Raw genomic sequence first — 24,747 nt, 5'->3', positions numbered from 1 at the left:
GAAAGTTGAAATAACCCAATGTCTGACTACCCTCTTAGCCAAAAAAAAAAAAAAAAGTCTCCTCCTGATTATCCTTACTACATAGCATAATGAGTAAAACATTTTCAAAATAATTTCAGAATCAAATGTCTCCCTCGGTAACCTCATTTGTAGGTGATGGAGAACAAACTTTTACCAAGAGTGCTTTTAAATAAATCATAATTATGTATGCAGAAGCCTCAACTAAATTTGGGTACTCAATGATTAATCACAGTTGGGAAAGGTTGAAATATGTAATTTGTTTAAATAGACAGTCCCCAGCCACTCCTCCCCACACGTATTTTTGCTTTCTTCTTTTGGGTTACAGTAGTTTTACTACTAAATGTCACCTGGAGAGAATTAAAAGCACTCCTAAATGCAACTTGCACACATCCGTTTAAAGGTGTAATTGATGCTTTTACATTTGCAACATGAGCAGATCTTTTGGAAAATATAGCCTCCAACCTTTTATCTTCTGTTTTGTTCTTTTGATATTTGTAAATGTTAAGCAATGTAAATTATGGGGCTTGTGAAATTGAAATATCCACAGAAAAGATCAAAATGTTAAAAAGCCTTTCAAGGGGTATAATATCTCTTCATACCTTTTTTTTTTTTTTTTTTTTTTTTTTTTTCATTTCTTGATTTAACCTGTTTTCTCTTTAGATTATTATAGCATATGTAACAGCAGCAGCCGTAGTTAAGATTGTATAAGCATATACATTGTAACTGTAAATTATTAAAATGTATACTGTAGAGAGAAGAGAATTTAAAGTGTAACTCAATAAAGATACACTGAACCATTATGGCAATGAAAGTAAAGTATGCAAGAATGAACGGTATTACAAGATGCTACTCATGTACGTCTTAGGTTGTAGGAAATACTTCAGGAGGATATATGGCTTTATTTGAGCTTTCTGTATAAAAAAGCTTTTCTACAAAGCTGAGAAACAATGCCTGACTTGAAAGTACTGGTACCAGGGGAGAGTGGGCCAGTTATAGTCAATTTGCTCTCTAATTAAGTTAGAAAAGTTAGAATAGCTAGTTAACCGTGAGTATGCCATGATTCTCCCACTCTTTGAAGCTCTCTGGTTTGCAATTTGGTTTAAGATGCGGATTATTATCAATGGCAAGGGAAAAGAGCATATCTGTGATTATGTGACTAATGTCTGTATTATAATGCAGCTGAAGAATAGGGCATAGTAAGAGTTGCAAATATAACCTTACCTTTGACATTTCTTGACATTTGAGTGCTTAATCATGCAGTCTTAACATCCTGTTTACATAGCTTTTGGATGCAGTTTTTCTTTAAGTGTTACAGATCAAGTTTTTGAGTGAGTGACCCATGAAAGAACTCTTTCATAACTCCACCAAGCTGTTGAGCTTGTTGATCACATCAAACAATCTCAGTTATACATGTAAAGCTTCCAGAGCTTTGGAAGATGGTGAAAGTGGTCTAATTTCAGCTGAAAATATTGGCTGCTCTGAAACGATATAAAAACACATATGTTTATTTACTGATTAAATCTCTTTCTGTAATAAGGTAACATTACAATAGCACATTTAATTACAAATATATCCCTTTTACAGACCCATTAAATAGGGGGGACTAGCTGTTCCAAATGTTCTATGGTACTAACAAGCCAGCTAGCTCTAAGCAGTAGTGGAATGGGAATGCGCTAACCCAGCCAAACACTGGGCCTTCTTAGAACAAGAAAATTGTGTCTGTAAATATTGCTGTGCTATCATGGATTCATAAAAAAAATCATGCCCACCAGAAATTTACACACATCCTTTAACAAAGGCTACTCTGTAGGTTTGGGATAGAAATAAGATCAGTTCTTTTCCTTCGCCAATGACACCTACTGTTAATAATCCACATCTTAACCCATATCACAAACCAGAGAGCTTCAAAGATTGAGAGAATCATGGGCATTCATGGTTGACTAGCTATTCAGCAGAGAAACTTTTCCAACTTAATTAGAGAGTCAAACTAACTATAACTGGCCCAGTCTCCCTGGTTCCAGTACTTTTGAGTCAGGCATTATATTTCTCAGCTTTCCAGAATACCTTTTTTATACATAAAGGTAACTTTAATAGGTAGCATAATAAAAGAATAAGATTCTGATTCAGTGGTACCTCATACCAGTTAGGTTAAAAATATATAGAGAGATTGAATAGGAATGCATGTTGGAGAAATTGTGGTGAAAGAGGAGAATTAATGCATATATAGTGGACATGTCCAGTCATTAGAGAACTCTGGGATGCAATCCATAACCAAATATCACAAATTGTTGGATATTTATTACCGAATGATCCTTTGGTAACCTTCCTTGGGCTTGCTAGTGGAAATGGTGACGAGGAAATGAAGAATTACTCTCATCGGTTAGTTGCCACTCAGCTATTGGTAGCCTCTCATAGGAAAAAGAAAAATAGTCCAAATATAGAGGAATGGTTCAAAAAATATGGGAGGTTGTGGTTATGGAAAAATTAACACACTAACTATGTTCCGAGCAAAACAGACATTGATACTTAAATATTTGGTTACTTTTATTCAATACTCAGACATAGTACATTCACCTTAAAAAACCCAACACACTTGTCAATTTTTTTTAATAATAATATTTGATAGATATACCTGCTCTGTTAAATATGTGTATATTGAGATTTCACTCAATAAAATCCTAGAAGCGACATATTATATGTGTCAGAATGGTGCTCACTTTGTAATGTGGTAACACCCCGTTAAATAGAAAGATCTGATGACTGTATCCCTATATAATGTTTCTGTAAACAAAAACAACTGTTATAATGATTGTTTTGTTTTTGATATTTACATGGCAAGAGTTTGTAAACTTGTTAAAAAATCCTAAATAAATAAATAGTTTATATATATATATATAAAATCTACTTTATTAAACAAATTCTAAAACACACACACACACACTTTTAGAATTTGTTTAATAGTTGAAGTAGATTTTTTTCTGAATTAAAATTTAGATTATACAAAAACTTAAGCCAGAAGCTATTGAAGAAATAAAGAAATATCCTGATGTTTTAATCAGTCAATATTTGACTGATTCTTATGTAGTTCAAATGCGGCAGAAATGGATATAGTGTTCCCACAGTGGTGTCCATTGGAGCTATAGATGTCCCATTGTTGCCAGACAGCTTCCCACTTTATAAATATAACCTAAGAGTTAGAACTCTATGAAAGCAGAAATGACTTGTGCTGACACACAAGAGATCATGGCCAGCGGCATGCACAGTTCATTAGAGAAGGGAAGACTAATGCACTGACTGCCAGATGTACAGCTGATCTGTCATTAAACAGAGAGATTCTGACTTAGTTGTTAGCAGTCTCTCAGGCTTTTCAAAACATTATATATTCTGTGCAACAAATACTGGAGTAGGGAACTGATCTATTTTAGAATACTTTTAACTTATTGTAGTCATCATTTTCTTTTTTTACTGTATGAGCTCTCACTGCATTTATTTAGATCTTCCCTGGTTATGAAGATAAAATGTATGAGATTTTAAAAAAACAACACTTTCCCCTCAATATTTAATCCTCTCAATTTTGCTTCTTAATCAGCTAATGAGGGCAAAAGACTCACCCTCCCAGCTGAATGTGTTGCTGCACTCAACCTCTTCTGGCTTACAGTATTAGATTAATTCTTTATCACTCCCGGGATTGCTCATTGCACAGTTCTGGGCCATTAGAGAATAGTCTTATATTTAAAATCAACATTCTGTAGATGTTACTCAGAGGTTTAATGTAGTTAAGACCTTAATGCCTAGTTTGGAAAAGACATTTAATGATATTGAAGAAATGGTGCAAAGCAGAGAAATTTATGGCCATTTCTGCAGATATTAAAGTATTAAGATGTTGAGAAACTGATATGGCCACCTGGACAGACCTCTCCTGTGGAGAAATATGAAATTCATAGAGGCGTACTTTGTGATCTGGAGGTGGAAGGAATTGTACATTTCTTGAAAATTGCATCATGAATACATGTCTTTCCCTTTTAAATTGGCCTGTAGCCAGTCTAATATTTGGGAAACCGAGTCAGGTGGAGCTTTACATATTTTTTTGTGGGCTACGTAACTCTTTTTGGCACATATAGCTCAGTATTTTGAAGATGACAATAAATTACGAATACATATTCCAAGTCTCATAGGTTTTGTGCTAGCCAGATTAGACTCATAGGTCACTTTATGAGCAGGCAACAATTATGTTTTTCAAAACTGAACTAAAACCAGAATATGGCCCAGGATTTTGCACTGATTTGTCTTTCAAGATGTAGAATTATTTTCAGTGGCCAACTTACTTTAAATGTGTTTAAGTGTTGATATTTTCATTAATACTCATTAAGAGACTTTTCTACCATCTAATACATTTTGCCTTCAGTAAGTTTTTTACTTTCTTAACTTCATCCCATTACTTCTAGTTATACTCCCATATATCATACTAAATAATATCTCCTCTCTCTTTCAGATATTTGTAGCGGTTACCATGTTCCACCCTTGAGTCATCTCTGACAGGCTATGCATATTTAAATCTTTCCTCAAAAATCTAACCCTCCAGCTCCACATTTTTGTTGCTCTTCTGTAAGCATTCTCCAATTTGCCAGTATCTCTTTATTTACAAGGTGTCCAGAGTGAGTGCAATATTCAAAGTGTGCGGTGTGGAGCCATTATATGATGTGATCTCTTTATATGCTACCAACACATGGATTGGAATTGCAGCCAAATCATTTTCAAGAGCAAAGAAATGCTTCTGCCTAGTAACCTGCTGTAGACAAGCCCCTGGTTTTCTTTTGGTATCACTTCTCCCAACCTGTTCCTTCCCAGGAAACATATATGTGCAGCATTATTTTTTCCATAGATGTATTATATCGATCATCACTGGTATTGGCATCTCCTCCCAAACTGATGTAATCTGTGAGCTTCCTTAACATTAATTTTTAGGAGCAATATATCAGAAATCTGAGTGAATAATTGCTATAGAAAAAATATAAAATGAATTTTGTCTCTTCGTTTTGTAAATTGCCCATAAACAGATTATGATTTTCCATTAATCATTTTTCAAAAATATTCACTGAATAATTCTGGAGAATAATTCTTGTTTTATAGAGTGTTTATGAACAATACTCTGTGTGGACTCAATGAACTGAAATGTCAAATTCTAGCTGTTTTAATTGGACACTTAGGCCCAAATACCGAGTTGTGGCCAAGGAGCACTTGGCACAGCTTGAGAGATTTGGACAATGGTGGTTTTAAGCCACCGGTGCCACCTGCCTCTATTTGGGAGACTTTTTGGCACTAGGATGCTGCCCGACATAAAATGGGGCAACCTACATCAGCTGTCAGTGGCCCCAACAGACCATTTCAACACCCGGAAATCATTTGGGAAAAAGGGGGGCTTGCCCACACCCATTACCCTTGTTTACTGAAGACAGAAGTTAGAATCATGGAGAGTAATTACCAGAATCAGTCTCCTTTCTTTTTTTTTGAAGATTAGAACTAGATTTGCTTTTCTCCAATTTCTTAGTACTTCCCAATAGTTTTCAAAACTAATTTCCAGTAGTGTATAGTAAGTTTATTTGCTAACTTGCTTAATAGCTTAGGATATAGACTACCCAGACTTTTATGGATCTGATTCTCACTAACTGTCAGTGAGATGTAAAAGGGACCTTAGTGTAAATTAATCAGTTCCATATGTGTTCAAACTTTCTACATATTTCCTAATTGCATTTTATTACTAGCTATTTTTATAATGTCTAATCACTTCCTCGTTGTCAATCATCTTTTCTTTATTTGTGTTATGGAAGATTTTTTTTTTTTTTGTAAGGAAGTTAGTATCTCAGACATTTTAAAGTCATTAATTTCTGTGGTTATTCCAACAGTGGCTGTCTCTGACTAAAAGCCATAAGATTCTTGACTCATTTATTCTGGCTAAATTGGCTTTAAGTACTTGTTGCTTTTTTTTTCCTACTGAGAAAGAGTATCCTGTTTATTCAGTGTATCTGATTCTGCTGTGCCTCTGCCTTTAACTTTACTCACAAAATTAGAAAACTTGGACACAGTCCTGGACCCTAGATTTTTCCCTTTTTATACTTCCATATCTTTCCTGGTTTAGTCTGCTTGTTGACCGTCTCCTGAATATTATCAGATTTTATCCTCACTCAGACCTGACAAGAAATCTATATTCATGCCTTAATTACCTCTCCTTTCAACTATTGCAATTACCTCATTATGTTTTTTTAAGTCCCTACTTTTTCAACTTCAGGAATGCCACAGTGCGGCAGCCAGATTATTTTGTTACTTGAAACAAGATATTTTTGCCATCTTCCATCATTGTTGATGACTCCTTACCCAAAGTCACTTCAAAACTATACTCTTGGTTTTCATAACTTAGTTGACTTGTTAACATAACTCTGTGACTTTCCACTATTGTGGTGTTGTCCTTTCACTTAAGCTACCCTTTCCTCTTATGTGGGACTCACATGATCTATTTTTCTGAACTACAGAATCAAAGTTTTCCTTTTCTCTATAGTTAGTGATTGACAGTCTCCAGCTTGATCAAACATTTGTAATATTCTTACAATAAATTGTGTGTAAAAAGAAAATAAATGGAATTGTACATTAGTCCAGGATTTCTTCTTTGTAGTTATGGTGCAAATAATATTTCTTTATAGAATTTTTTTTTTCGATTAGGGCTTGCTTTGTAGAGGGCACAGGTGTCCATGTATTTAATATTCCACCATGCTATGTTTTTTGCACTTGCCTTAATGTTTAATACAGGCATAGGACCAAATCTAGAGATAGTGGATACGGTACTGTAAAGAAGCCTAAGGGGCCTATACCTTCTTCTGGTCTGTCACGAGGTTACTCACCACACTGGCGCCTCCTGCTGTCCATTTCGGGAATTAGCTCTGGTCAGCAGGTATGCCCTCCAGTGGTGGTGGCTCTCCTGTCCTCATCTCTTCCTGCAGATCCACTGCAGTTCCAGTCTCACTGCCTCTGCTTTGTGGCACAGCCCTCCGGCCATGTCACAATCCAGGTTCTCCCCTTCCAGGGGACTCCTTCTGCAACAGTCTAACCTCTCCTCACACTGGCTTGGCAGTCTATAGCCTGGCCGCTTCTTCAGAGGCAGCGGGGGAGGGGGGAGATGAGACCCAGGCCCACCCACTACTCTGGGTCCCAACAGTTTCCCGCTGCCCCTCCTTTCTTTCTCCACCAGTCTGTCTCAGTTCTCTGGGCCACTTCCCCGTAGCCCCATCACCTTCTGCTCCTACACCCTCCTCCCAGAGCCTCGGGCCTGCAAGCCCTAGCAGCCCTGTTCATGATGCTAGTCTCTGCAGCCCTCTAGGAAGCCAGTCTCCCTCCCTTGTGCTTCCTGCTGGAGACTCACTTGTTCTGGCCTGCAGCTTCCTTTTATATGGGTCAGCTGGGCCCTGATTGGCTGGTCCAGCCGCCCCCCTAATTGGCTGTTTCCTTGCAGCCCTTCAGGCTGGGTTTTAACCCTATCAGGGACAGTGGAGGGCAGGCGCCCCATCAAATGGCCTCTAAGTATGTACATTACAATAACTTAGACTCATGGACTTATCATGACATCATATTGGAGATTCAGGGAACTTCTATGGCCTGTGCTATACAGTAGATCAGACTAAATGATCACAGTGGACCCTTCTGGCCTTAAAGTCTATGAATATATGAATCTTACTGACTTGTATGTGTCACCTTTAACACATCACATTTCAATTTGGCTCCCAGCCTTGAGCAGCTCTGCAGATGTCTGCTAAACCTTGTGCAACTATTGCCAACTCTGGTGAACCTAACAAATACTAATAGGTTGCTAAACTAATATGTGTTACTGAAACCTGTGCCCCTGAAACCTGAACACACCATTTCCACTAATCCAGCTTCCCATCCCCTTGTCAAGGGCACACTCACAGTTGGTGGAATAGGGGTTGCAGAGTACTGGTGACTGCCTACCCATATTTGAATAATTGGGAAAGTTCTGAATGGAGTTACTGCTCTTATATCCTCAAAACTACACTGGACAAAACACTAGAAAATATAATAGAAACAATCCTGCATTGATCCCTGGGGCAATGGCCTAGATGGGACCTAAAAAGTATTTTTATATCATTGGCTTTTTTCATGAATATGCTTTTTATTTGCTAATTTCTTTATTTCTTTTCTTCTTCCATTTGATGGTTACATATTTTAAATAATGACATTTTGGCTAAATTTGGATCTGTACGGCATCTCATGGCCAACCATATCTTGAGAGACAGCTTTTGCTGATCTGTGGTATTCTGAAAATAAATATTTTTCATCCTGAATATAATTAAATACACATACCCCCATAACCAATGCCATTGTGATTAATTGTTACCACAAAATAATAATCCAAACATCAGGCATTCCCTATGAGAGAGGGCTGATTACCCTTTGGTGTAAGGGAAGGGCTGTCTAATGTTGGAATTTTATTTGGTGCTAGCGTTTATTTGCTGTGGATAGAAACTGTCTGAATGTTCACAAACTAGGTGATAGGTTGCTCCTCCAATGCCTGGTGCCCCTAGTGTTTGCAGCTGCCCTTTGTTACACAAGTGGCCATTAAACCACAGTGACTGTTAGAATCACGTGTACAGACACGAACCCAGTCGAATGTTAATGTATCTTGTGCTAAAGGTGGCATTTCTGTTCTCTTCCCAAAAGATTTGTCCTAATTAGATTGCTGACATGCAGGATCTAATTTCATTACACCCTTGAAAATCACAATTTTGCCTTGGCTGACCAAATCACGTGTAGTTATTGTAGCATTGTAAACACCACCTGGCTGGCACAAAATGCTATAACGCATACACAGTATTAAACTATTGATTCATTCCAGGTAAAGTTTGTATCAGTACAAATTAAATACATGAATCATAGAAATCAGAGATGGAGCAGAATTATTAAGTCTTCAGATTCATCCCTTGGGGACTGCTGCAGGATTGTTCCCTACAGTGTAATTTGCTAGCGTTATATTCAGTCAGTACAATTTCATATGACTCAAGTGATGGAGCTTTCACCCCTTTCCGATAGTAACTACTCCCCAATTTACTAGATTTCTACCATTAGTAATCTTTCCTGATATCCAGTCTGAATTTGTCTATCTAATTTCACTTAATTGCTTCCCCTATATCACACTAAACAATTACTCTCCCTTCTTGAATTTCACACTCTTCAAATAGCATATTTATAGACAGTCATTCTGTCCCTCCCACTATCTAAGTTGTTACTTAATCAAGTTTAGCTAATGTTTGGTTTTTAATATTTCTTCATAAGTCAATCCCTCCAGCCTCTAAATCATTTTTGTCATCTTCTCTGAACTCCCTCTAGTTTGTGTATATCTTTTTGGTATTGAGATGCAGGGAATTGAATGAGTATTCAAAGTTTAGTCTCACCAGAATCATATGGAGATAACCTATCATCTCCCTGCTCTCTGACATGATGCAAACCAAAAATTGCACTCATTTTTTTGGACTTCCATATTTCATGTCTAAAATAGTTCAAATTTGAATCACTATGAACTCGGGTCAGTGTTTTTGCTGTTCAAATTGCACAAGGCTGAATTACAAGCTGAGTGGCCTTGTTTCCCAAGCTCAGGTTAATAGCTAATTCAGTGTGGTGAGAATAGTGGAAGAAGAATTTTCTCCCTTGATTAGCAATCTCTAGCATGTTTGTATGTTGTTACAGAGAGACAGATGCTGATTTACCTTTTTACCAGTTTATTTTTTTCTTTGAGGTGGTGCTACAATTTACTACATTCCTTGGAGTTTGACATGTCAATTAGATGTTATCAACAGTAATAGAGGGTCAGTTCCTGTAAATGTGAAGTTTTTATGGGTAGGCCAAGAAATGACACCCCAAAGGAGTGTGTTAGAGTAGAGTGATAAATATGTTACCCTGCACACCACAAAAGAACTGATTAATAGGGAACATGATTTTATCTCTCACACCAAAATGTTATTTATTTAATTTTCTGTCAATCAACTTTTCTGTTCTAGTTATCTGAAAAGTTAAATAATCGAGATTTTGAGGATTGGGGGTTGGAAGTGGGGCTTGGATAAAAATCTGCTCTAAGTCATAAGCAGCACCCTGTTCATTCGTTGTGTTACTGCATATATTATGATCTTATTAGAGCCCTTCATTACCTTTTGATGGTTACATGAACAACCATTGGCTACAGGTACACAATCCATCAAAAATAGTGGAAATAAATATACACAACAAAATGTTCAATATGGAATCTGCTTATCCTCCAAAATTGTGCTTGCAAATCTTCTGCCTTGCAAGAATTTGTGTGCACCAGGGGTGTGCCAATCAGATGGACACTCACTCTCTCTCTCTATTGGTGTTTGCAGACACCCAAGTGGGTGTATATGTACATTTTGTGTGCATATGTTTTGAGGCAATATTGGAAAATTTGACTCCCAGTGTTTTGTTTAACAAAGGTACGAAATCAGGAACAGTAGGTTTTAGGGCCAGATTTTCAAAGGTATTTAGGTGTCTAAAGATGCAGATGGACACCAGGCTAGATTTTTAAAAGCTCCTAAGCAGGTTAGGTGCCGAACTCTCATTGGCACTTTTGAAAAATCCCACTAGGCATCTATCAGCATCTTTAGGTGTCTGAATATCTCTGAAAATCTGGCCCCTAGTGACTTGGTTCTATTTTACTATTGCTCTACTTTGACTATTTTATAAAATTTTCTTTCTTGCATTTAAAAATATATATTTTATTGTAATATTTATTATCTTATTGTATATTACACTGAAGTTGTGAAAGGAGAGATTACGTTAAAAAGATTTTTTTTTTCATTAGCTACTTTTTAAAGATGTCAGGGAGTAAGTATAGACGTCATTAAATCGCTTTCCTAAGTCAGTCTTTTTATTGTAATAAATATGCATTATCAAGTCTGTGTTTTATGTCTACAATAAATCACACATTGTAAAACTTTATATCGGTTCATTAAAAGATCCCTTGTTGAAAGTTGGGGTTTTTTTGGTTTGGTTTGTTTTTTTTTAATCCAAGCAGGAGTTATAGCTTCAAATCCGTGTGCAAATGCTTACAGGATTGCATATCTTCCACATGGGAAAAATATTCACAATAAAAACCTTTTTGGGATTGTCAGAAGCTTTTCTCCATAAGGAAATGATAATAACTTAATCTTAGAAAACCCAGAATAAAGCCCAGTTCATATTGGACCGAATGCCAAAATTAGGTTGTCTGTTTTGTGATTACCCTCTGGTTTTGAAGCCTCAAATGTAAATAATGTAGCACACAGCACTTGTATCCTGGGATCCAGTAAGTCTATGTGCAGAAAAGTAAAATATGAAGAAGTGTGGGTCCAGTATTGTCAGTTTTTTAGACCAGGTCCAGGGTTCATTAACATCTTATCCCACATCATCCTCTACTCCTGGGGGAATTCTGCGTCACTGCGCATGCACAGAATTCATGGCCCCCACAGATTTCTGTGCTTCGCAGAAAAATTACTTCTGATGGGGAAGCAAAGGGAAGCCACAAGAGCAGTCAGGCGCTGCTTCCCCGGGAGTGCAGGTAGGTCGTTTTGGGCACCCAGAGCAGCTGGTAAAGACATAAATCACCACGTTGGCGGGGGGGGAGCTGGGCAGTCATACATGTGTGAGAGAGAGAGAGAGAGAGATTCTTGCTTACTAGTGCAGCATGCTCAGCATGGAGGGGCAGGGCTTGGGAGTGTTTCTGAAGAGGTAAGCATGGGACAGGCTCTGTTCCCTCAGGCAGAGCAGAATGTAGCAGCCTGCCTGCTTAGTGAATTGTTCCCATTGTTTTTGTGAATTCCCCCAGAAGTATAAAACAGGTGTACAAATTTTAAGGCTCCTTTACATTGCCAGAGTGGTGTAAAGGATGGTATGGCCTTATAAATGCTTATTAAGGTGCTTTAGTGATTAGAACTGGTCTAAATTTTTGGACTGAAAAAATTTCCTATCAAAATGTGCCCCATGAACTGTTTGCCACTAACCTTTTTGGAGATGGTCAGTAACCAGTATAAATTGTGAGTTTGAGTCCCCAGCCCTCATTTGCTCTTCAGTTGCCTATGATATGATCTAACACTGAGCATATGGCTGCATATATTTGTTGACTAATGACTAGAAGTAAAGGGTCAATACTAGTTACATTACTACTAGACAAAGGTAGTTTGGGGATTTCCTCCAGTGCTCCCCAGTCCCATTCTCCATCCATTGTATTGTAGTTTAAATAAATTACCAAAATAATTGAAACAAACTTGATTATATTGGTTATTTTGAACAAAAAATATGCAGAATTTTGCAGAATTTTAAAATATTGTGCATAGAATTTTTAATTTTTTGGTGCAGAGTTTCCCCCAGGAGTAATTCTCATTCACTTCACAATGGCATAGTGAACTCTGGATGAAAAGATACTCCAGTGGTAATCAGTGGTCTGCTTTTATATTTTGTTCGTTTATAAATGAAGTAGTTTCCTGTGTTGTTTGTCAGAGTATTTTAAACACAGACAGCTGCTCAATACATGAGTCTGATAAAGTGTATTAAAAATAAATTAGCCAAAGAGAGGCTAATTGGTAACTCTTTAGGGTATGTAGATCTTTGGTATCCTGGATGGAGTGCCACTGAGGAATGATGTATAATGTTTACTGGAATGCCAGTCTTGTTGGTGTTTTTAATTAATTTGTATTTATGTATTTTAAAGTTAAGGTACTGTACTTCTTCAAAAGAGGGTAACATGTTTATTTGTTAATACATACTGCAGTTATGTAACAGATATTGCCATAACTAATGTGTAGTGCTTATTCTTCTTGCATTTACTTCAGAGATTTCATGATATCTTTCTTCAAAGACTTCTATTACCATTTCAAGTCCTCTTGTAACCAAGATGCACTATTAGATGTCTTTTAGCTTTGTCTCTGCTAAAATAAATTAGCCAAAGAGAAGCTAAGAAAAGAGAGTTACATAGGGAAAACAACTACTTGAACTGGCATCCTTATTGCCCTTTAGAAGTACTAGGTTTGACAGTCCTCTTTTTGTGGGAGAATTTTGCCAACCTCTTTGGAAAACTGTAACCATGAAATCACAAATGGGTGTATTCTGAGCTGAAGCTCTCGTAGTCCTCAACTGAGGGAGGTGAGGAGAAAAGGGATGCTGAGTCTTACTTTCATTTAAAAAAAAATTTTTTAATGGCCTTAGCTTTTATTATGAGGGTCCCTTTACAATATAATTTTCTCCCTTCCCTATGCTCCATCCCAGTCCCTGCTGGTCCCCTAGAGAAGAGGACTGAGCTGGTTCCTTAACTTGGGTGTCTTATGTGGTCGTGCAGCTGCTGGCTGGATATCCCCAGTTCTTCCGTTAAAGTGCTAAATTAGAGATTTCCCAGAGTGGGCAGATTGGGGGTTATTTTATTTTATTTTTTTTTGGCACCACTATACCTGAAAATGAGCTTTCTTTTTAAACTGGAAATTTACAGGCAATTTGTCTATAAAGCGGATTAGTCTCTTTTGGTATTTAAGAAAGGAAAAGGAAAACTGCCAACTTATTAACATTTGAAAATTGGCTGCTGTTGAACTGAAATGACTGTTTTCATAGCATTTTTAGTATACGTATCCATGTTAATTTTGTAGTTGTGCCATAGTAGAAATTGATATAATATTGATTATAATACAGGAGGAATATTACTTGTACAGAACATGCTGCAATGCTTGCTGTAGACACAGTGGGCTTGCCTTTTGTGTGGTACACACATTTTTGTGTTTACAAATGGCAGTTTGCACATACTAGTTGGGTGCTTGATGACCCATTTTATGTTGATACAATTATCAGATTTATGTGTGCACAGACAGGAGGCCATTTAAATTTTTACTCATCCTATTGTCCATTTTTACCATTAAGTCTCCTTATCACCACAACTCCAGTAGGAGCTACTTGTACATACCTCAGCCACAAATATTGATTCATTCATCAAATTTTTGAGGCTGGTTCCCTGTGACCCCAGAGACCATCTAGAAGAGCATATGAAACTGACATCCCACTACTGCTACCTAGCCTGGGACTGGCACTTCTGCTTCTGTCCTGCCTCACTGAGAATAAGTAGAATTTGGATCTCCAGTTTAGCACCATCGATTGCAAATAGGCTGGACCCATGAAAGAACTCCATGTTTGATGTAAACTCAATTTGTATTCATTCATGTTTTAAAGGGGAATTTGTGCTAGTGGATATCAGTAGAAATTAGGTGCATTAATGCTGTTGCGTGGACCCTGTCTGTGTTATGGAAAGGTAGCATATTGCTAGACTTCATTACAACATGGTAGTATCTTACACAGTTAAAATAGGTTTGGTCTTGCAGTGTAGCAAGAACCAAACCATATTTTAAGTGTTCTTGTCTCATGCTAAACTCTTGGAATTAGCCCAGTTGGAGCATAATTCTGAAGTATGGTTCAGTCCTTTCTACACTATGAGAATGAATTGGGTTTTAACCACATCAAGCGCTACTGTGTTGTAAGTAGATCCTGCAATATAGTAGCATTTCCTAGTGTCAGTGGATCCTTAGAAAACCTCAGTAACAGATATGTTTCTCCCTCTTTCTTAACTTGCTTCCTTCTGGAGGGAAACACAAAAAGGGGAAAGGTCATTATTTGAATTCCTCTGTGTAATAAATCATATTAGAAAGACTGCAACTTTTCAGATGACTTACCAGGCAAGAGTTTAAACCAGTGAGAAAAGCCATTACACCTTGTAAGAGGTAAAGTGCCATAATGGAGATACAGGCTATAATTTGTCTGGATAGTAATGCCTCTTCTATTCTTCTTCTCCCACCTGCCCCAGTAAATAAAGAAGTAGGAAGAAACATGAAGATTTTTTTCCCCCTGAATCGATTGTTGGATGCGCAAAGCCATTGAGTTTTCTAGTGACAGCTGTTGCTGTTGGAGAGATGAAAGCATTTGGCCCAAGAGTCTGTTTGTGTTTGAGCAGAGAAAGCGATTTTTGTTGCAAAAAGCTTTAAGTGAGACAGACAGAGTAAGAGAATAAGAGAGTGAGAGATAATTATCTAAATTATGTTCGGGCTATTATCGAAGACGAATATAGTTAAAATGTAATTAAATATGACTGGCTCACAGGATGCAAGCTTGGCTTTCGAATGCTAATTATCAATTACTGCATCTCCTTAGGGGAGTCAGGCAGTATGAGAGAGTTGGGGGTGTGTGGCTGAGGTGAGATGTAGAGTATTAAATAAAACACCCTAGGGCTGTAACAAAGCTAATTTCTTTTTAAAAATGAAGCTGTGGTACCAGGGGAATTCCGCAGGCCAAGCAGCTTGCACTGCTGCCTTTCAGCTTGAGGACCCTAGTGTAAGTCAGTGTATGCTGCTGGTCCCTCGTCTTTTCTTCAAGATGCAGACCTCAGCTGGAGCTAATGATTATGTCTACTGTTAAAGTGATGACCAGAGCTACCTCAGCTTGAGCAGAAAATCTAAAATGAATCAACCAGTCAGACACTGTGTGAGGGTAAAAAAAGATCAACACTTCCATAAAGTTTAAAAAACAAGGAGGAAAGACACCAAGGTGGCATGCTCAGCAGATTTTTATATCAGTTCTGGAAATGTTTGCTGCTGAGTGATTGTACTATATTAGTAACTTACCTTGGAGGAATCCTTATCCCAGCCCTCCTAGTTATAACACTGCTGTACAGCCAAAATGCTTCTGAAATAAATGTAGTCAAACTTTACTAATTCTGGGTCACTGAGAACGAAAATGATGCTTAAAATTGTTGATTGGCTCTAGTTTTCAAGATATGCTATTGGGTCAGTATATACGACCCTTGACTTGGGAATGGCGGACGATAAGTGAGTTATAAAGGGAAGGGATCTCAGTTTAAACCAGAAATGACTAAAATACATCTTTGACTGGATCTATGAATAAATCTATGACTGGGTTTGGACGGTACTTGCTTTTTAGGCAAAACAGTGAATGATGCAATCTGAAGCTGGTATTGCGTTATACATGATATGAATTCATCATGTTATTCCTAGAAGTCATGGATGATGCAATCATAACGAACCTTACATCACTCTGCTGAACAAATTGCCCTATATCAGCTCTAGAAATCATACATTGTCGTGCTCTCTTATTTGTCAGTGTTTGATTTTGCAAAGGGACACATTTCTGTTTAGCCAAAGTGAGCAGAGATGCCTCGTACTTGTGTGAACAGTGCAGATAACTTCTGCTATGTTTGTGGTGAAGTGACTTTTGCATCACACAAGCGCAGTATAACCACTATGGTTAAGAAAGCCTATCACCTTTATTTTGGCGGCAAAATTGGAGATCAGGCCAAGAGGTGGGCCCCACATATATGCTGCAACACTTGTGCCACAAATCTTCGCCAGTGGTTGAACAGGAAAAGGAAATCTATGCCTTTTGCAGTGCCAATGATTTGGAGAGAACCAACAGATCATACCAGCAATTGTTACTTCTGCATGGTGCCTCCAGTTGGGAAAGGTGTGTCAAAGAAGAAAAAGTGCACTGTGCATTATCCAAACATTCTATCAGTACCCCACGGAGAAGGACTGCCGGTTCCTGATGCACCAGAATCATTCTCACTTGAGTCAGATGAGGAAGAGGAAGAGGCAGGGCCGGCTCTAGCTTTTTTGCTGCCCCAAGCAGCAAAAAAAAGCGCCGCCCCGAGCCCCCCCACCGAGCGCCGCGCCGCCCCCCCCCGTCGAGCGCCGGAGCCCGCCCCCCGCCTGCGCCGAGCGCCGCCGGAACCCCCCCCCCCCGAGCGCCGAGCCCTGCGCCACCCCCCCCAGCACCGCGCCGCACCGCCGGAGCCCGCCCCTGCCCCCTGCCGAGCGCTGCCGGAACCCCCCACCGAGCACCGTGCGCCGGAACCCCCCCGAGCACCGAGCCCCGCGCTGTCCCTCCCCCCCCGTCGAGTGCTGCACCGCCGGAGCCCGCCCCCGCCGAGCGCCGACGGAACCCCCCTCCAGCGCCGCGCCCGCGCCGCCCCCCTCGCCGAGCCCCACGCAACCGGAGCCCACCCCCCCAGCACCGCGCCGCCGGAGCGCCCCCCCCCGCGGAATGCCGCGCCGCGCTCCCCCCGCCGCCCCTTACCAGGTGCCGCCCCAAGCATGTGCTTGGGTGCCTGGTGCCTGGAGCCAGCCCTGGGAAGAGGATGAAACTTCTGGTCCTGAACCATCAATGTTACAGGACCCACATTTTCTCCCATCCTCCTCCTCTGTACCACACCTCATAACACAAGGTGAACTGAATGACCTTGTCAGGGATTTGGAACTACCCAAGAGTAAGGCAGAGCTGTTGGGTTCCAGACTACAGCAGTGGAATCTCCTGGCAGGTGATGTTAGGGTTTCCAAGTTCCGTGACCGTCAAAAGGATATTGTCCCGTTCTTCTTCATGGAAGGTGATCTTGTAGCCTGCAACAACATCGATGGTGTGATGGCAGCCCTCAACATCGTTCACGATCCAGATGAGTGGAGACTGTTCATTGATTCATCGAAGACGAGTCTTAAAGCTGTTTTACTGCATAATGGCAATGTTTTGCCATCAATTCCAGTTGGTCATGCAGTCCATATGAAGGAAACCTATGACAACATAAAACAACTTTTGAGGTGCATAAACTATGACCAACATCAGTGGCAGCTTTGTGTCGATTTGAAAGTTGTTGCTCTCTTGCTTGGTCTGCAGACTGGATACACAAAGTACTGCTGTTTTCTCTGCGAATGGGATAGTCGTGCAAGAGATTCCCACTACATCAAGAAAGATTGGCCACTCCGACAGTCATTGGAGCCTGGGAGGAAAAGTGTTCAGCATCCACCACTTGTTGAATCAAGGAAGATTTTGTTACCACCCTTACACATCAAGCTGGGTCTGATGAAGAACTTTGTCAAGGCCATTGACAAAACACAAGCGGCTTTCAAGTACCTCCATGGAAAATTTCCAAGGTTAAGTGAAGCTAAGATAAAGGAAGGTGTCTTTGTCGGTCCTCAGATTTGTGAACTTCTTCGAGATGATGCATTTGACCATGCACTGCGTGGCAAGGAAAAGACGGCATGGAAAGCCTTCCAGTTAGTGGCAATAAATTTTCTCAGAAACAACAAGGCAGACAACTATAGGTTGTTGGTGGAAAACCTCCTCAAGGCATACAAAAGCCTTGGTTGCAACATGTCACTAAAGATACATTTTTTGCACTCTCATCTAGATTTTTTTCCACCGAACTGTGGAGTAGTGAGCAACGAGCGTGGAGAGCGATTTCACCAGGACATTGCAACAATGGAGAAACGCTATCAGGGCAAATGGAGCCCATCAGTGCTTGCAGACTATTGCTGGACAGTGACAAGAGATGTTCCATTTAATGAATACAAGAGACAAGCCAAGAAGCGCCGAGTAGACACTGAATAGGACTAAACTATGTACATAATAGTTTTTTGCCTTTTGTTTCATAAGAAATTTGATTTATATAACCCTTTTGCTGATTTTTAAAGTGTTACATAAACAGGACAGGTGAAATATTATCATGTAAAGCAACCATAAACACATGAAAAGACCTAGGTTTACAATTTACGATTAAAACTCTACTATTTACACAATATACATAGACATAAAATGTAAAAACTTAAATATCTTAGAAACAGTAGCCAATCAGTTGTTTTAATTGTCATATTTGAATTCAGCACATCAAAATACATAATAAATAGCACATTTTATCTCTGAAGCAGACGACGTCTCAAAAATTGTAGACCAGTGAATTAGCCACTCAGTGTTAGAATGTATCAGTAGGTTGGGGGGGAAATGGTGGTGGATACTGGGAGGTTGTTTGATAACTATGAAATTTATTTTCTAATGTTGTAAATAAGTGTTGAACCAGCATGGAAATAGGTGTTGTATGTACCAAAAAATAGTAAGAGGCTCTGGACCAACTTTAATAAAAAGTTAAAACCCCCGTCTCCCCTCAAATCCTCAAGAAAATCTTCAGATTTGTTACATCATCTTTCAATATGCTTAAAAAAGTGATTGTGGTATTTTTCCAGTCACAGCACTGTGGCAGCCAATAAGGATTCCCCTACCTGCCAGTCATGGCAGCAGTTGTGAGGTCACTGCAGGAAGCAATCACATAAAATGTTGTTGAAAGGATCTTCAGTGGACTTCTACCACTTGTTCAATGCCTTTTGATATCAGTCACATTCCACTGCTGCATGACTGGGTGGATGCGTCTGCCCCATTGTCCCCACTTCATCTGAGAGATGACAGTCTTTGTTACTTATTCCCATTTTGGGGGGAGTCTGCATTGAAGGATGGCACTATTATTTGACCTGTGCTCAGAATGACTATAAATAGATATATTTCTACTTACATTGTATATTAGGATCCCTGAACTAACTTTTTCCTGGTCCCATAACTACATGTTTCCTAACTTGGGAAGCCACAAAGGCATAGCCCCTTCCTAATAACTTTTCTTAGCATTTTACACTCCTTCACATAGCATAATTTTAGACTATTTTCCAGATCACTGGAGAGAGGCAGATTTAGCCTTTCCATATTGCTTTTTCTTCTTAGTGTTCAATCTGTAAAAAGAAATATTTATTTTTCAGTACATGAATTGCATATACATATATGTGCAAGCACATGCATTAATGCAAACTGAAGTGATGATGGAATATTACTAGTAAGAGTGCCACAACTCTCCAAAATAAAACAGAAACTCGACTTTGGCAGTTTGCATCTCATACAAAAGCATAAGTGAATATGTAGGACTTGCAATAGGCCCTGAACATGAATTGACTCAGGCGCTGTCAGACTAATAAGGGAAGCAACTCAAGAAGCAAGGATACCCCACTGAGAACATACTTGCACTCCCACAGACGTACAAAGATAGGGATAGTCAGTGAAAGAGTCCTATCTGATTTCATGTTTCATTTAGAGCATGAAGAGAGAGACAGATCTCTATAATAGGAGGGACCCAAACCACATAAGGAATACAAATAAACAATATATTATGTGCAGGCCATGAGTGCAGATAGATGCTGTACCTTGGGAGGGTGGGGGGGGGGGGCAGATTCATATCTCACTTACGTAAATCACAAATAACTCCACTGAAGTCAATGCAGTAAAACTGGCGTAAGAACAGATTGAGATTCATAGTCTCCTTTAAATTAATACAACCTCATGATAATAAAACTAGTAAAACCTAGACACAGTAATACCATCTTTTTGAAGAAGAGATCGATAGTTTACTATCAGGATCAAACTCTAGTTCAAGTCAAATGGCCCTGTGAACAGCAAAGCTGTTATAACAGACTGTCTCTGATGTGCCTGTCACTTTTTCTGTTGCTATCTTGTTTCTTCTGTTAACAATATTTGAAGTTATTCTGAATAAATTCAGGAAAATGTCTGATTTTTTTCTCTTCAGGAAGTTCATCAGATTGCATTAATTACTTTTTTATCATTCAAATCCCTTTGTAATGGTGGTTTTAATGAAGGTTAATTTTGTATCTAGCATTCAGGTTATATTATTGACAATAAATTCTAATGCAATTAAGTGTTAATCCAATATAATGTTTGCAGTGTTGCTGAGCTGAAGAAGAGTTCTGTGTAGCTCGAAAACTTCTTTCACCAACAGAAGTTGGTCCAATAAAAGATATTACCTCACTCACCTTGTTTCTCTAAAATCCAGTACACCTCTACCCCGATATAACGCGACCCGATATAACATGAATTCGGATATAATGCGGTAAAGCAGTGCTCCAGGGGGCCGGGGCTGCACACTCCAGTGGATCAGAGCAAGTTCAATATAATATGGTTTCACATATAACACGGTAAGATTTTTTGGCTTCCAAGGACAGCGTTATATCGGGGTAGAGGTGTATAATGGAAGATTGCTCTTAAACTGAGACCTTCAGATCGTATTATTCTTTCCTGTTCCTCCTCCTTCACTTTTAGCATGATATGTGAGCTTGAGTGAATGGTGGGAATCAAAGTGCTTTGCGTATTGTTTATTGGGGTAATCCTGCTCTATATTATTAGGAGGGAGAGATTTCACAATCCCATGCAAAGTCTGCTACACAACATTATGACCCCCACAATGTTTGCAAATCAAATATTCCTGTTCAAGAAAAGGATAATGATGTAAAAGTCAGACTCCAAGGCAGTAAGTTGAGGAAGCAATTTTCTTTTTAAAAATCACAATGCAGGGATGATTTTACAGTATATCATAAAAATTGAAACAAGGTTTCTTTCCTTATGGGAGCTGATTTGTCCTATTGCATGCATTTTTTTCTTTATTAATTGCTGTAAGTAAACCAGGTGGAGTACAGGAAAGAGTGAGGACAAAATATAAATTGACTGCAGTTTCAGTTTACACAATTGGCTGCATATAAAACCGTTTACATAAAACTAAGGCAACTGTATCTCTCTGGGATTCTGTAATGAGTGGGATCCCTAAAAGTGAGATGAGAGTAACTTGTTTCCATTGACTACCATGGCGTCACTTCTCTTCTAACTCGAGATAGCTCTGATATAACTAGATCAGAGCTAGCGTTGGTATGTGTGAGTGTGCTTCAGTCACACTTCTCAACTGCAGTTTAGACATACCCTATGATTTTCTACCTCTTGCCTTTCTTAATAGCTGATATATTTCCCTTTGTTATAATGAAGAATAAGTACTAAGTTAACGTGTTGAATAAGTGGTCTTCTTTCTTTAAAATTGCTTTATATTGCTATATCCTTTATATAGGATTCAGTAAAGAGTCCAAAGAACAATGAACTTTGCACCTGACATAAATCTAAATATAAATAATTTTTGATCGTTCATTTGTAATTAGCAATAATCACTGAAAAACATGTGTCTGCAACTATCTGATGTGGAAGGAAGAAATCTAATTATGGACTGCAAATCTTTTAGATAAAAATACTATGTGATTATTACAGTTGTGGGTGCCAACAAACTGATTAGAAATATGCTGTGTAAACTGCAATAATCATGATACTAATCAAGGATTTATGGGACCAAGGTACCATGGTCATGGATGCACTAAAAATGCACAGACAAATGACTGAAGCTTTCAAGAACCAAGCAAGCAAGCAAAGCGTAACTAAGGGTTTATCTATACTGCAGTTAAAAACCCGGGGCTGACTTGAGCTAAGAGGTTGTTTAACTGTGGTGTAGACATTCGGGCTCAGGCTGGTGCCTAGGCTCTAGGATACTACGAGGTGGGAGGGTCCCACAGCTTGGGCTGCAGCCCGAATACCTACACTGCAATTAAACAGCCCCTTAGCCTGAGCTCTGCCTGCTTGTGTCTGCTGGCACAGGCCAGCCACAGGTGTCTAATTGCAGTGTAGACATACCCTAGAAGACTTGGGTGGTTCCCAGGGCCAGATAAAGGCATAGGTACTAAAGACCAATATTAGGGCCCCAGCACCTTGAATCATGTGATCACTTCAGAAGAATGTTTCTAGCCCTTATAGTTGCAGAGAACCTGTGCATCTCAGTGGGGTTTTAATTTCTGCTGGAAATTCAGGCCATGAAAAGTGTGTCCCCTTCTGGGCCCATTCAATTACAGCCAGTTTTGTCACTTCAATGGATTCTTTCTGTATTTCACTGCAACCTATGGTGACTCTGCTTAATACTGTATGTCCCTCTGCTTTCTTTTGTAGATCTTGGCAAGCGATAACTTTTGACAGACAACCTGCATCCTTCATCAGAATAGTTGGAACTCACAACACAGCTAATGAGGTATGGGACAGTTTTTAAGAGAGGAAAAACTATTATATTCTTCCTGGATATACAGATTTAATTCTATTTCCATAGTAAACTGCTAATTCTGCCTAAAATGTACCTATGTTTATTGCTGCTCTAGCAGTCTAGTAATGAAGAAAGAGTATTTTCGTCACTTTGTCATTATCTTTCCAGACTCTACAGGTTTCTTCACAGCCAAATGTAAAAACCATTGTAGCACTCCGAGAGGTGGTAGTTAGGTTGACGGAAGAATTCTCCTGTCGACCTAGCAATGTCTACACTGGGGCTTAGGTCATCTTAATTACATCACAACAGGGCGTGAACTTTTTCACAGCCCTGAGTGATGAAGCTAAGCTGACCTAACTTTGTAGTGTAGATCAGCTGAAAACGTTTGTCTGGCCTTCATCATGGCACTGTTGAACATTGCTGTAGGTTAGGAGAAATACTTAGCATACAAATATTTATTTTTAGGAATGATCACAATTATAAATGCACTGGGGAAGCAACATAGACTCTGATTGCTTGTTTTTTATCACACAATATTAAGATGCCCTATAAATAAAAATAAAAAATCTCATTTTCCAGAAGAAGATCAAGTATAAATAGGAAAACAGGAGGACTTGTGGCACCTGTACTGAGCTAGCTTGATTATCACTTCAGAAGTTTGTTTTCTCTTAATTAATTGGCCTCTCAGAGGTGGTAAGACAACTCCCACCTGTTTATGCTCTCTGTCTGTGTGTATATATATCTCCTCAATATATGTTCCATTCTATATGCATCCGAAGAAGTGGGCTGTAGTCCACGAAAGCTTATGCTCTAATAAATTTGTTAGTCTCTAAGGTGCCACAAGTCCTCCGGTTCTTCTTTTTGCGGATACAGACTAACACGGCTGCTACTCTGAAAGTATAAATAGGATTATTCTACTTATAAATCAGTGAGCCAAGCAATCAGTCAGCTATGAGTATGCTGTGTGGTAATCAGGATAGCTGATTTTATTTATTCATTTATTTTGAATTCAGAATATTTAGAAACATCAACTTGTGCACTACTTAACCTGCAGTATGTAACCATGTGATCTCTCTGTTGTTACCCTGCTCCTCCCTCCTCTCCACTAGTTTGAGACTCTCATTACAAATTTCTCAAATCAGGCGCTGATTCTGCAATTAACTTGGGGGGCTGGCACTCAGAATGTGTAAAGTTAAGTGAGTACATGTGTACATCTTAGCAGAATTGGGGTCTTAGATTGTAAGCTGTTTGGGGCAGGAACCATGTCTTCCTATGTGTTTGCAGAGCAACACAGTGTGGTTCTGATTGTGTTTGTGGCCCTTTCAGCACTATTATAATACAACTATAATACAGACACTGCCTCTGCCCTCTCTTACAGAGGATTTTTACACTCCCTGGATCAGACTGTGGTGAGGGTGTTGGTCTTCTCTTCCATTCATGCCACTTCCAACACCTCCTTTTCCCACCTTTTTGCCTCTTTTGAGCAACACTGCATCCGACACTATTCTCCTGTCCCCCTCCATGTTGCTGTCATCTACCGTCCACCCAACTCCTCCCCATCAGCCACACTCTCTGATTTCAACTCCTAGCACTCTCTTTCTTTCCTCAGTCTCCGACAATCCACATTGATGACTTCAGCTTCCATGTTGACAATCCTTCTGACACCTTAGCTACACATTTCCACACCCTCAAGTCTTCATTTGACTTGCAGCACCTGTTCAGTTGTCCCACTCACGAAAATGGCCATTCATTTTACTTGATCTTGCCCAAGCACCGCTGTCTCTTTGATCTTCTGTTGCTGTGTTCCCCTTCTCCGACCATTGTCTGATCTCTTTCAGCATCACCCCATCAGTCCCCCTACTCCCCACATCCTGTCACTCAGTCTTTCTGTGATTTTCAGGCCATCAGTGTGGATA

The 24,747-nt window shown here is 39.3% G+C and overlaps 1 protein-coding gene across 5 annotated transcripts in view; it reads left to right on the top strand.

Annotated features, from left to right (window-relative positions):
- Positions 1-24,747, top strand: part of BTBD9 (BTB domain containing 9) — a 287,268-nt gene that overhangs the window by 230,953 nt on the left and 31,568 nt on the right. For 4 of the 5 annotated variants that reach the window (XM_065590545.1, XM_065590548.1, XM_065590546.1 and 1 more), the window contains one exon: positions 22,744-22,822. In XM_065590545.1, coding sequence (XP_065446617.1) covers positions 22,744-22,822 — 79 coding nt within the window. Of the gene's footprint in view, positions 1-4,513; positions 4,668-22,743; positions 22,823-24,747 lie in introns of those variants that run through there. The other variant, XM_065590550.1, reaches the window with a different exon arrangement.

The sequence above is a fragment of the Chrysemys picta genome, chromosome 3 (genome assembly GCF_011386835.1).
Source record: "Chrysemys picta bellii isolate R12L10 chromosome 3, ASM1138683v2, whole genome shotgun sequence".
NCBI lineage: Eukaryota > Metazoa > Chordata > Testudines > Emydidae > Chrysemys > Chrysemys picta.
Note: the sequence above shows the minus strand (reverse complement) of the source record. Positions and strands in the feature narration are given on the sequence as shown.